This window comes from Liolophura sinensis, chromosome 7, assembly GCF_032854445.1.
Source record: "Liolophura sinensis isolate JHLJ2023 chromosome 7, CUHK_Ljap_v2, whole genome shotgun sequence".
NCBI classification, from domain to species: Eukaryota; Metazoa; Mollusca; class Polyplacophora; order Chitonida; family Chitonidae; genus Liolophura; species Liolophura sinensis.
In genome coordinates, this window is record NC_088301.1 from 50491294 (window position 1) to 50506031 (window position 14738).

The following is a 14738-nucleotide window of genomic DNA, read 5'->3' on the forward strand; positions in this document are numbered from 1 at the left end:
ATGTACATACCCTGGATCCTTGGATCCTTGACCCACTGGCCAGCAAGGATCCAAGAAAGCCTTCATTTATTTATCATTTATTTTGATTGGTGTTTTAAGCCTTAATGAAAAATATTCCATTATATGAAGGGAGGAAACCGAGCAGAGCCCAGGGAAACCAACAGCCATGCGATGGCTGCTGACAGACCTTCCCATGTACAGGCAGAGAGGAGCATGAGCTGGGCTTGAACTCACATAACCACATTGGTGGGAGGCTTCTTGGTTATTGTGCCATGCTGCTGTGCCCTTGGCCACGAAAGCCCAAGAAAGCTTTAACAGCATGTCAGCAATTATGTTGGTATAGACATTACGATGACAAAACAATAACACAGTTCGCTTTAGTTTTGATTTACTTATGAGAAATAAAGTCAAATTAATAGCCCAGTCAAAGCACAATCTATGAGTACATCACACAAATTCTCATTGTGATTATTTTTTGGTAAAAATTTTACGATGTTTGCCATGTTTTGACTTGAGCTTTTACATACTGATGTTGGAATTTTGCCAGGGCAATTTCATCATGCCAGCCTGTTTCATCTTTTCCAATTTATGTATACAAGCTGCATTATACATGTAGACCTATAGGTACATCTATTCTATAAAATCTTCCATTGCAACGCTCATTCTTACACATAGGACTTACTTCAACTGATCTAAATTAAAATTCTACACATTGTACAAATACAACATGAGGACACCTATTTCATCATTATTCTCCACATTTGGTTCAAACATTTATTGCACACATGTATTCTTCATTGATATATTATTCCACATTGGTTCTATTTTCTCCACAAAAAAAATTTAAGTTCAAATTTAAATTTAAGTCAGAACTGACACCACATGAAGTAGTTCAGTTCCACTAAATTAAACTTCAATTGTGGCAATGTTTGATTTAATTGAACTACAGATGAAGGAATTCTGCTGTCAATCTTCAGTCATATATAAACATGCGTAAATCTATTTTTGAAATCACACCTTTCTTTGAAACCTGGCAGCTACATGTATCTAGTTCACTTTTCTCAAACTTACCTTCCTTACACATTAAATACTCTTATTGCACATAAATTTTTAATCATCTTGATAATATTACACAGCTATAGTACATCATTTAAAGCATTAATACATGTTGAATGTCTGAATTCAAACATCACCGAAAGTCATCAAAGTGTGAAGCAAATGTGTATACATAACTCCAACGAGGAGACCAAGACTTCCTGTCATGAGTACATTTCCTCCTGAGAACTTCCCTGACAACCCGTATAATACCATCACCACAATTAAACATGATCAGACTAGGGCCATCTTTATCTTTTCTTGATTTTTTTCTTCTTATACTTGTTAACAGGGGTTTTCCTCTTGTCACCGGAGAGTTTTGGCGCTCTCTTTCTTTTGCCATTATTTTCTTGGCATTGAAATCTACAAGAAACACAGTGGGACAAGTTCAAATATCTCAAATGTCATTTGAAGTAATTGCTTAAAGGTAATATTTCAAATATCTTTCACATGTTTTTAAGTTTGGACTGGAAACAGTATATTAAGAGGGAAAAAAACAGATGAAGGGCTATACTGTAAAATTTAAGTTTTAAATTTTCAAACCGACAACATTAACAGTATTACAACAATCACAACAACAAACGACAAAATGAACTTGTCAACTGTGAAAATAATCGATTTACACTCAAATAAAATGAGAGAATGATCAAGCACACATGCTAGCCACACATAGCCCTGTCCTTTGATGGTGTTTTGCCTGTGTCTATCAAGCAACATGCCACAGCACCAATGGATTCCATACAAATGCACCACATTTTCCTGCCTTATACCATGGTGTTCTACTGTGCCTGGAAAATCCTTGTACCACTTAAATAGACAGTGGTTTAACTAAACTGTTAGATTGTTGACACTTTTAATACAGCACTTTTGCTGACACTTTTGACAAAGCACTTTTAATATCATATGATTTTAAACAGGTTTCCATACGACAAATAGGCCAGAGAAAATGTAATGTGTTTTCTCAAAAAAAAAGGTAAGACGTCAATGTAAAAACTCAGAATCTTAACATCAAAAACAGGATAACTAACAAACAAACTTTTCTTGGTTTAAAATGCACGTCAAAATTATTCTGGTAATGTTATGACGGTGTCTCCATGTACAAAGCCACACTCAGGTGCAGACAGGTTTATAGTGCTATCTCACTGGGACACCAAGCCAAAGACACCAGTCATGCACACCCAAACCAGCCGAAGTACATGGACTCTTGGGGCACCAGTGCTCAGACTATACCCTTACCCACGAGCCAGGACATTGGCCATATTGTCAACTTTTGAAGTATTAGGCACGACCTGGTTCAGATTTCAACTCAACTCCCAGTGCTCCCAGAGAGGTGCTCTGACCGCCTCTCAATGGACCGCTGAATTTATGAGACGAGATTTTTTATGATCATTGAAACCCTGCCATTTTATGCTCTCCACATAAAATATCTAGAATCATGTGAAACAAATGTTAAAACAAAAATTTGTCAAATTACAATGACTAAAAAGAATATCTTTACTACACAAACTCAGTTTATTATTGTTATTATAAAGGGATAAGCCTCAATAAGAATTTATCATACGAAGTCTTCACTTCAGAAGTCATCATACACACTCACTGTCAGACTGTTATCTATTGTTCATATACAGGTCCCCAAAAGCAAGAACATCAATGCACCTGAAAATCTCGCAATACACATAAAGCTGTGCTAACCAAAACCCTTTGGCTTTAGGGTCCATACCATATAATACCTCCAATCGCAAGCTTGGGTAGGCCTACACTGCCCAGTAATTTTAGAGAAATCAAGTTTGCTTTTGGTTTTCTAGGACAATTGTCGGTCAAGATAACCACAATGTAAAGAGGCATTAGGGGCCTAGTCAATTAACTTATGTATGAAATTTCAGTGAAATTAGACACTGTCAGCCAAATCTTATGAGAATATTATATTAAATAATGAACAGCGGAGTATGTCATGAAGAAAACAGCGAATACCCATTTTCAATAGGTCACCTACTCAAGAGATGATGAACAAGTTCAGTAACTTTATAAATATACATTAATCTGTTGTCAAGCAATAATTTATGCTGGAGAAGAAGGTATGCATATTCACTGGACATGGGCAACTGATGGCAATGAATGCGAGAAGAATGGATTTTAAGATTGAGGTACATGCCTATTGGATGAACTGTACATGTAAGATGTTTTACCACTAAAAGAAAGAGCTCTTCTAGTAACAAACTACACGATCATGCAATTTACAACACAAACTCACTTATTAACTATTCAAGATCCTAATAACTGGGGCCTCCATTTTGAAAGGGCAAGTGATCAAACAGATTTTGTCAAAAAACAATAATTTTCAAAACACCACCAACTTCTAGATGCCTGCTTGATTTCTGGAAAAGGCATCAATCTGCTTTATTGCTAGAATTGGTTGGACAATGACTATGATTAGGCAAAGTATATAATCATTTATTTATGTAGATGATTCAAAGGTATACTTTTTCAAATAATATGCCAGAAATAAAAGTCAGGACACAAAACACAGAGGGAAGTGCAGTAACATATGTAAGGAAGTAAGAATCAATTTAAACTAGTTCATACACAGATTTTCCATTCTCTAACTCCTGTGGTTTCACATGTGAAGAAAGCTGCCTGTACACAGTCCAAAAAAAGTGACATAATGATACATGTACGTTCACAGTGCTTTCTATATAAAGTATTGCCTACAACGTCTATGTGCTACAAAATATAGGGGAGATAATCTATGCTCATCCTCACCTTTTGGTCTCACTTTACACTCATCTCCTTCCCTCTCGTACCCTATATCACAGATACAGGTGTAGCCACCTTCCCTGTTTGTACATTTTTCATGGTCTTTTGTGCATACAGGCTCTGCAAGTGAACACTCGTCAACATCTACAAAGGTAAGATGACAACACCAATGTAACAGCTACCAACATGATAATCTGAGAGCTTTGGCAACAGTTGTCCCAAGGAGAATAAACTGTTGTATTCAGGGAGGTAATTGCCCTTTTATCATAAAGTTTTCCTTTATCATAATGGATAAGAATACTACGTATAAAGGAAAAGACACAAAACAAATAGAATTCTGACTTGAAATAGAGGAAACTTAATTAAGATTGCCAGTCTAGAACAAGAAAGATTTAAATGAAATGTAAGTTTGGTTAAAGAGCAACATCAACGTACACCGTAATGTACATATAAACAGGTTATACAAGTATATCATAAGATACGATGATATCTGATTCACCATAAGAAAAAATCAAAATAATAAATTTTGATATCAAGGTGTATTCCATCTTGATTGAGAAATCAAGATGGGTCTGGTTACTGAGTCAGATGCCATGAGTACCACCTGGTGGCATTATCTCCCCTGCACAAGCAATGAAATTGTATCAATTTCAAAGCCTTTTTACTCCAAATTTGTTGATTATTTTAGAGAAGCAATTAATGGCTCTGACACAGCAAATGTTTGTTAATTTCTAGAAATACCCACACAATCACCATAAGCACTGCACACAACCTATATATATTCTACATTTTAAAGTACACACTGAGAGAACTGTCTCCCATACCTTTACAATGGCCGTCTATTAGGTGGTATCCAGAGCGACATTCTGTACATTTGTCAGTTCCCTGAGCTGTACAACCAAGGCACTCATTATCACACTCTGGAATTAAATGAACAGCTTTAGCAATAAAAATCTTCAGCTCACGAAGAAATTAATCAAATCCTACAGCTCTCTGAAGTTTTACGTAATCTTCAAGCAGTTAAGAATATGAGAATTCAATGTTTACGGAAGGAAAAAAACCCAAGACATAAGATTTATAATTAATAAAAATACCTGATAAACTGAAATTATGACAAGGCCGGAAAATTTGCAATACAATCCAAAAAAGCACATGTACATGAACTTTTCTCAGTAATCAACAAGCATATAAGATAACTTACTTATACAAGAAAATGACCCAGGCGTGTTTTCACAGTAAAAATTTTTCCCACAAAGTTCAGGTTTATTTGTACATTCATCTATATCTGAAAACAAAAATGTAAATCATGATTAATATGTCTTCAGCTGTTTGATGTAAACCTTTGTTTAAAGACTGGGTGTAGGCATATGCTGAATACACAATACTGATACAAATCATCTTAACATTGGGATCGTTCTTTGACAAAAGTTCAATTGAAATAATTCATAAGTGTTCTTGAATTGGTTGGTAAGAATCGCAAATCGAAAGATTTTTGAGTCAGAAAGTACACGTATGTGCATGAACCTTTCCAAAGGTGAACATACCACTAAATTATCGCTCAATGTCTACTTTGTTTTACTATGTGACTTTGTTGTCTGCATTGAGTGCAACAGTCCAAAGATGTTGAGTAATAGAAACTATGAAAACTTTGTATCAGTGTCATGTCTTTGAAGAGGAAGTTTTTGAATGTTCTTGTCAGGTATCATGTGATGTGTAAGTGGTATTTCACATCTGACATGCACATACAGGCATTCACTTGTGTCGTCGTCACTGATTCCTCGAGGCCTTCCTTTGCCTGCTAAACGTGTTGGCAGACAGCTTGAAAAAAATGTCCACTACTCACTGTTAATTATATCGATGATGAAGTCAAAAATCAAACCAAACCCGTGTCAGTAAAGGCATGTCTGAAGTTTCGTGTGGCACATGTTTTATATATATCCTGTGTAGAAATGCTGTGGTTTGGACTGAGGACAAATGACTGACATCACATTCTTCAGCTTCTCCTTTATGGGATATACAAAACCTCTAACTTGTGACCATGTAGTATCTAATTTATTAAACTTAAGTCCAAAATTATTCTTGCTGGAGGCTTGAAACAAACAAGATTAAGACTTAAAATCAGGTTAATAAACACAAATGACTATGATTATTCAAATCTCACCCTCGCAACCATTTTCTTCTGTGTCCATGTAACCCTCTTTACATTCATCACAGCCTTTAGGGCCTGCTTCCTGACAGGTGTATTTGCATGAGTTGTCACAGTCTGAAGCAATCAACAGAAGAATTCTCATTCCAACACCAGATCAAACATCATCTTTTAACTCACTATTTGTGGTGAGGTATCAAATATTGCGAGTAACACAAATCAACATTACCTAACAGCATAGTATGGTCTCTCGCAGTGTTTACTCAGCAAAAAGTTGTGGAAATCTCTTTTCCAAAAACATACATGTCCAGGTGTTGTAATTAATACATTAATTACATTCAAGTACATAATGTTTGTTAACACTAGCTTACATATATTGAGCAATATATTATTTATTTCTTTATTTATCTGATTGTTGCTTACTGACATACTCAAGAATTTTTCACTTGTATGCTGAATTTTTCACTTATATGCTGACAGTCAATATGAGGGGTGGCACAAAGTGCATAAACCATCGCCCTTTGGCAAGTGACCATACACATGTAGGTGGAAGATCATGGTGTTCAGTGAAAATAAAACTGCACTAACAGCCACACACAAGGCCCCATGAATTGTGAGATCAGGGGAACGTAAAAACCCTGTGTCCAAGTCCGGGATTGAACCCGTACCTTCTTGTCTTTAAAACTCAGCGGCAAATGTGCATTATAAGTACACGGTACTGATATACAGAGAAAATACTGCAATACATAAACTGTAATCCTTCAACATTTTCACATATTTGCAAGGTGTGTACCTAAGCATATTCTGAAGGCATTATTCTGCATGGACTGATAAAATTGTACTTTTTGTGAAGCCTAGAAAATGGCCAATCCAACCAATGTAGTTTTGTCTCCAAAATCTAAAAACCTGAATAATTTGCACTGACGTTACTCTTTCATGTGTGAAAAGGTTGAGGAATTAGGATACACACAGGTTATCAATGTTTAGGCAGCCAGAGGATCAATATTACTATTAAAAAGGTGTCCTTGTCTTAGAACTTACCCTGACAATCAGTATGGGTATCATTACTACTGGCCTCATAATACCCATCTTTACATTCATCACATCTGTCTCCATTGTATCCACTGTGGCACACACATTTCCCTGTTCCTTCGCGAGTTCCCTCTCCCTATTTAAAAAAATCCATGTGCAAATTAATCTCTGTTTAGTAGTACTTGTATATCACACTTTATCACCATTCAGAGAAAGTTCTATTGATTTATTGGTTGAAATGCCAAACGTATAAGACCCAATTATGACAGCTCTCTGGGGGTACATTAGTTTCATATATCCATGGAGTCAAGGCGAGACCCGCAGTTGTAAAATGTAAACAAAAAGGGAGAAAACTTTGCTTGAACAAAAATAACATTTTGTCGTCTGCTTTGATCCTGGCTGACACTGGGAAAACAGGAAATGTTTTTTGTCTCGCACTAATATAAAGAATGTGTTAAAATGGGCAAGTGTTATTCTGGAAATATGAAAAAAAATCTAATGAGCATCCTACAATAAGGACAGTTGAAGTCTTTTGAAGAGTTTCCTCCAGAAAAATCGGATAAAGTTCTAGGACACTTTTGCCTTAGTTTGAGGCCTGAAAACAGGACAGAACTAGCCTACGCAAACCTTTATCCTTTGAATGTCTTTGTCATTCCTACATGTAGCTAAATCACCGTCCAGAAGCGCCTGCCTGGACACAAATCAATCAGTTTTGTCCCAGCCTGTTGATCACAACATCACCATGTTGGTTGTGAACAAGAGAAATTTGACATGGGCAAACACTGAGTGTTGAGGGCTGAGATTTCCCCTACTGAGTACTGTACTATCTGCATGATTATCCAAATCGACATCTTCTCTTCCGAAAACAAAATTGCCAGAATCACATCCATCACAGCATTCTGTCGTCTTCTTCGCGCATTTCATTTGATTAGCACTTGACCTAATACTGACTATGACTGACCTAAATCAGCTGATTAGTGACTGATGACTTAGTACCGTTGCCACTGACAGAAACATATGCCAGCTGCCACATTTAATAACTGTACGATATTCCGTGGTCAATAATATTAATAGAAAATTACATCAATTACAACCTTTTTTTGACGTTGGAAGGCTCTGACGTCAATACCGAGACGGGCTGTAAAGATTTAAAGATTTTATTTTATTGCTCACAAAAGGGAGACAGCTCTGGGGAAGCAGTTGGCCTGGCCAGGTTAACACCAGTTTTCCTCAGTTCCAAGTCTCAAAAATGCTCTTTATGGTGACAAATTTGTTACATGATGACCTTTCGGGGGAAGCGTGTAGATATTTGATTTTTTTTTTTTTTTTTGATTGGTATTTTACGCCGTACTCAAGAATATTTCACTTATACGACGGCGGCCAACATTATGGTGGGAGGAAACCGGGCAGAGCCTGGAGGAAACCCACGACCATCCACAGGTTGCTGGCAGACCTTCCCACTTAAGGCCGGAGAGAAAGCCAGCATGAGCTGGACTTGAACTCACAGCGACCGCATTGGTGAGAGGCTCCTGGGTTATTACGCTGCGCTAGCGCGCAAACCGACTGAGCCACGGAGGCCCCTGTAGATATTTGGCTGAGGTCAATAATAAGGGGAAAGGATTGTTGTAAAACTAATACTATTTTATATTATATGTCATGTACAGTAAATTTATGTTTCTATAAAACATAAAGAGTACAAGGCAGTATAAGGTAATAATAAAAGCAAACATGTACCTCACAGAAACCATTGTCTTTACAAGGTCGTTTTAATCCTCCTTCACAAGGTTTACAATTTGGCCCAAAAGTGTTGTTTGGGCAACAAACTGAAAAAATAAATAAATAAATAAACGTATAAATATATACCCACATCTTAATCGATAGTTGATTACATTACATAACAAATTATGTAAAATACAACATCCTACAGACTTATAGTCTTTCTGCTAACCACAAAAAGTGGTATCTTTCAAGTTACTTAATATAACGTAATGTTAATAAATAAATGCCATCTTGAGTAATGGCATTTAGCATAGATTCTTGAAAATGCAGGACGGGCAGAAAGACAGACAACAACACTATCCAGAAGGCACAGAGTAAAAAAAATTAAGAGCATAATTGGTAAATCAAAAAAGTGGACAAATCAAATACAGACACTTAAATCAAACACTGACACAGGATATGTGGCTAATGATATGTGAATACTCTCAATTCAACTGCATTTGTAACAGACTTGACATACCTTTAATTCTGTCAATACAAAACCACTCAAAGAAATCAGTATCTTTTTGTTTTGCATATTCCTTGAACCAGAACTGTTCAACTAACTCTTCATGCTCCTCTAAAAGATGATGGCACTGTAAATAGTGAATGCAACATTAATCATAAAAATTCACCATAAAGATCTAAGCTTTATGCTTACTGAAAACACAGAAAAACAAAATATATCGCTGAAAACATACGGGTTTGAGGCTATCAGTATGAGCTTCTCCAACTGAGAATGCTTAACACAGTGATGAGAAAAACGACCATTTTATATAGCTTATCTATCACTCGAGAGGTTCAACATTAAAATCAAGATGCATGTACATCAAGCTGACCAAAAGTCATATATTTCCTTTAAATTACTTGTACATGTACTCAAATGCACTCATATGCATCTCAATCATTTGAATGTGGAAGTCAAAATGTAAAATGTTTCAGTGTACAAAGAATAATGGTTCCAGTAAAATTATCTTGAAAGCATAAGAAAATGCTGAAGAATATCTTTCAAAATTGTGATATCAAGTATCCTTAATAACAAACCTCTAAATCTCATAACTGTTACTTTGGAGGGATGTATCTATTCTAAAACTATCTGACACAGAAACATTACTGACTGACAGTTAACATTATCTAGTTATCTAATTGCAGAATTCCTTACCTCTGCAGCTGTTCCTGAACACAAACTTTCCATAATCTCTGTTAACCTCACTTCACTGGAAAATGAAAAAAAAAAAAGGTTACTGTAACATAAACTGAATTAGGTATGACCACTCATACACTGGTTATTATCAACACACTTGGCTATACAATGAAACATATTATGGTATATGTTTCCTATATGCTCTAAGTCTTCGTGACTGACTCAATCTTAAAACAAACCATAACTGTTAATCAGCATGATTCAGTCACAATATACTGTAACAGACATGATGTTAACTCAATGTGTTAAGGAAACCAGGAAAAGCAAAGTAAGAAATTAGTGCACCTTGTGAATCAATCAGATTTTAATCTCATATGTGCAAAGTGCATAAAATTCAGTCAAAATCCTATGTACAAATTTATGCAAACAGAATGTTGTTTTCTCTGTAAATTATAACATTTCAAAGTATATTTGAAGACCAATATGGAATACCAATAAAGCCTTTTGGTTTAGTAAATTAGTTATGTACACTGTTTATTACCTGTATGCATAGCTACCCAATCTAGATTCTTCCCATTTCGTATTACCGCCTCCATAATTGGATTTTGCTGTTTTCTTTAAACCCTGCACAGACAGACAAGAAAAACTGCAAGATTAAAAGTAGATTGAAATAATGACCAATAATTAAATGATAATTGAATTTCTAATAAACACATAACATAAAGCCTAATGTCAGTGAATGTCAACAGATCACCATCTTTTATCACATTCAAAAGTTATGTTAAAGTCATAAGGAATGTGTGGAGCCACTGGCATGGTGTCATGGGGTTTTGATTTAGTCTGTCAGACAGTTGGTGACCTTCCTACATATTAATTTCACCATCTGCCAGTCTCAGACAACACAGATCAAATATCTCATAAATAGGACAACCTGTCTAGAGAAAGAACTGCATCCAGGAAATTAGAATATTGTAAGATAACGCTCTGCAAATTGTGTCCCATTGGCCATTGTCTTCACTTAAGTAATTTTTTGCAGCAACATAATTCATGGTTGTAATCTACCACATTAGTGTTATTGATAAAGCTCTACATGCAGGTTGAACTAGTCAGTATATATTCTACTGGGTCATTCAACATACTTCACCGTGCAGGATCTTCATAAAATGTAAGAAGATGTATCATGTCTATCAATGCATACAGCTATTTACAATCACTGTTAGCCATGTGATGATCACTATGTGCCTGCAGGTTGATGCTAATTGTGCCCACAAATAAAACATGGTTAATAAGGGATTTTAATAATTTTAAGAGTCTAATGTTGGGATCTTATGACTACCCTGATTATTCTAACATTTGGGACAGATATTCATAGTGTTGAAAGTAGAATATCACATTTCTTTAACAGCCTTTTGGAAAAGTAAAGATATGAGTATGCTGTTCATTGGACGGTCTCACCATGTGAGAAAAGAGAAACTCAACATTCCTGTTATAATTACATGAATATTGGCTAACATGAGCACACCAAATGTCCCAAATTTTAGAAGAAACACAGTATTGCTATGCTTTTACCGCGTTGTGGCAAGTCTTTCGCTATCACTATATATGGCAACAAATAATATCACATATGGCTTTCTACTGTGCATAACCAGTGCATACTGTAATTCTTCAACCTTTTCACATCTATGCAAGTGTTTATTCAAGCATATTATCAAGGCACTCTTCTTTGTAGACTGTTATACTATGTATACTATGTTTGAAGCTTTAAAAACTGCCCAATCCAACCAATGTAGTTTTTTCTCCAAAATCAAATTACAAATGAGCAAAAATTCCACTAAAAGTTGCCCTTTCACATGTCAAAGGATTGAGGAAAAGGGCACTAATGCCATACATTACTGTATTGGCCTATATTACATATTCAATTAAAACCAGCAAACCTGTATAATATATATCAGTACAAAATATGACTTTCAACAGGACTGCTTCACAAAAATCAATTATTTCAAAATAAACTAAATACTAAGAATAAATACTCACATTATGAAAATCTCTCACAATGTCCCTACACACAGGACACTTCCCTTTCAGAGGACCTCTTGGGTTATTCAGCTGAATACTCAAAACAAAGTCAACCGGAGCAAAAGTTAACATTATTAACAAAACTAAAACTATGCATTTGTAACGCTGAATATGGAATGCAGACATTATTCGATTCAGTGTTTGCATTGCGTGTATTGCAGAGACAAATGCAGACACCGAAGTTCCACGAGATCGCCAAGCCGGACGAACAGCGCTACACCCTTTTGCTCCTGAAATGGTACTTTAGACTGGAAGTTTGGAACTGATCTCCCAGCTCATATGCTCACAAAAACATGGTAAATGCAGAATGAAACGCTGGGACCACTTGATTTCCAGTCTATGACAAACAGCCGTCGTTCAAAGCCAATCACTATCAGTAGCAGACGATCTTTCTAATGTGTCCACCGGTATGTACCGAAAGGTGCCATCTAATGATGTGGTGAGATTTTGGGCCCAGAATTATATCCACAGCTGCACTGCTTCAGTAGATTGATTCTTGGTACCCTGTGTGTCTAATACACTTAACTACAGGCGCAGAAAAGAGGCCAACTCTTCAAGAAACCAAAATTATCCACGTCTACTTTCACGACAACAACGACTCGCAAAACCACATAACCCATGCTGTCGAATTTCATCCAATCAGAAAAGGCCACGACCATCGTCTGCTGGTTTGGGATTTATAAAATGTCTAACCCTTGATCAGTCCGGAGTCTGATTTCCCAAAAGAGAGAATATTTCAGATAAACAAAAGTATCCACTTTCAAAAGGTTTCGTTCGAATTTTAATAATAAGCTAACAGTTTTACATAAAAATACAATATAATACAGTATTAACTCCAATCCATGCATAATTAACAGGCATACAGAGCCTGGCAATGATAACCTTAGTTTAGAATATGATAATATGAACTGAACACAAAGCACTAAATAAACTACATAATGTGAATAACAATTTGATAAATAAAATGCTGGTGGGTACTCGTAAAGTACCGGTATTTCAAGTTTGACACTGGTTTCACGTCATGTAGGCCCACCTATGATTTTTACGATCAAAGACAGACTTACATGTATTATTCCAATATCACACGCATAGACCTACAATCATTTGCTTATACTCCATGGGCTAAGGTCCAAGATTTCACGTATTGGTATATGTCACCCAGGGTGGCCAAAATCTCCTTGCTATTTTTAAGTTTGTACATGTCTTTAGTTGATGTTTTGATATGAAAGCTCGCACAGTAGGGTAGATGGGTATGGGTTATGTCCCCTTTAATAAACGTACTTATTGTTCAATGTGCTAACTCATATATTGCACACAGTCAAGCAATAAAGGCACTAGTTGAACCCCAAATAAACTCAGAAACACAGTGTTTACCTTCAGGAATATTTCCTTAACTACTTCAAGCTATTTTTCTCAAACATAATGGCAGATTTATTGATGAAAGATGACATTTTGGTCCCCTCCGGGTTGGTAGAGGGGTAAGCTAAACGAGCAAAAACTACATCAGCAATTTTTTTTTTGGCAAGAAGAAAACGACAGAAGACATAAAGTTAATGTTTTGAAACATTTTTGGGCATTCTATCGTGGCTGTGTTAACTGTTGACTTTAAGTATGAATATCCACATGGTTGATGACAAATGACACACTTGTAGAGGTCTTAATATCCGTGAGCCCAAACACCAAAGGACACTGCAAGACTTTTGATTCATTCAGAGGGACTTTCTCACTCTCTTTCATCTGTCAGTGGGTGCCATGGATGTTTAACTAACATCTTGCTCTTAAAATTTGATGTGTTTATTGCATGGTGGCGTTAATTACGGAATCCTGGGTGTTGGCAGTCATTGGTTCGTGGTAAGGTCAATATGTCTGGCGAAAGGAGCAGATTTCTCTTCTCATCCGAAAAACAAAGTGAAGTGATTCATCTCACTCTGAATCATGATTATTTGTGGATGTTTTGACCTTGATGTTAAATCTGTCAAGCGCAGCATTTTGATTTCAGAACGCGAACATTCCTTTTAAGAATGACTTTTCATTGAATATTTTCGTTAAATCCTATACAGTCTGTTTCTGTTCCTCACCTGCACTACTTTGGGAGGAATGAATGAATGATTATGGCTTAATTGCGAAGGGCAAAAATTCTTGTTCAAGTTTTTGGATTGCTGTTGTAAGTATGCTGCCATCTACAGCAAGCTAAGCAAACTGGATAGGAGGTGTCCATTAGAGAACTGCATCTGCATGATAATCCTTAATTGAGACACATTTGTCTGCTTTACTGTTGGGGTAGTGTGCGTTCACAATTTCATCTCCTAAGAGCGAATATGTTGAAATCTATCCAAACACGTTGTGGGTGGAACGCTGTGGAAGTGGTTTGTGTATCCCTAGAAAATCTTCTATAAGTGATAGTTAAAGGTTAATCACAAGCACCTTTGGATAGTAAAAATCAAGTCTTTATCATGGTGAACATGCCAATGAGTCATGTTATATTTTTCACATTTGCTCATGCTCAACTACTGTTGCCTGATGTCAACCGCTCGTCGTAGAATGTTCCACGAGCCCAGTCTTCTCGCGATTTCAAGGATTCAAAGTAATCATCAAAACAGTGAATGACACTGCTTCATTTGCATAGAAGTGTCCTCATCAACGAATGATATATCCATTATGAAATAATTTGCTTCAGGGTACATTCAGTTAATGCATTTGTGGCTCTGTACAAGTAGATCTGTACATTTCAAT

At 36.2% G+C, this 14738-nt stretch overlaps 1 protein-coding gene across 2 annotated transcripts in view; it reads right to left on the bottom strand.

Annotated features, from left to right (window-relative positions):
• The window catches only part of LOC135469960 (protein disulfide isomerase CRELD2-like), a 15490-nt gene extending 2891 nt beyond the window's left edge, over nucleotides 1-12599 (bottom strand). Inside the window, exons 1-11 of one of the 2 annotated variants that reach the window (XM_064748623.1) lie at nucleotides 11964-12599; nucleotides 10471-10553; nucleotides 9948-10002; nucleotides 9267-9381; nucleotides 8762-8850; nucleotides 7037-7163; nucleotides 6011-6112; nucleotides 5051-5134; nucleotides 4674-4769; nucleotides 3856-3993; nucleotides 193-1458 (exon numbers count right to left, since the gene is read on the bottom strand). In XM_064748623.1, the coding sequence (XP_064604693.1) occupies nucleotides 1190-1458; nucleotides 3856-3993; nucleotides 4674-4769; nucleotides 5051-5134; nucleotides 6011-6112; nucleotides 7037-7163; nucleotides 8762-8850; nucleotides 9267-9381; nucleotides 9948-10002; nucleotides 10471-10553; nucleotides 11964-12152 (1347 nt within the window). In that variant the 5' untranslated portion in view covers nucleotides 12153-12599 and the 3' untranslated portion in view covers nucleotides 193-1189. Of the gene's footprint in view, nucleotides 1-192; nucleotides 1459-3855; nucleotides 3994-4673; nucleotides 4770-5050; nucleotides 5135-6010; nucleotides 6113-7036; nucleotides 7164-8761; nucleotides 8851-9266; nucleotides 9382-9947; nucleotides 10003-10470; nucleotides 10554-11963 lie in introns of those variants that run through there. The other variant, XM_064748624.1, reaches the window with a different exon arrangement.
• Nucleotides 12600-14738: the final 2139 nt, after the last annotated feature.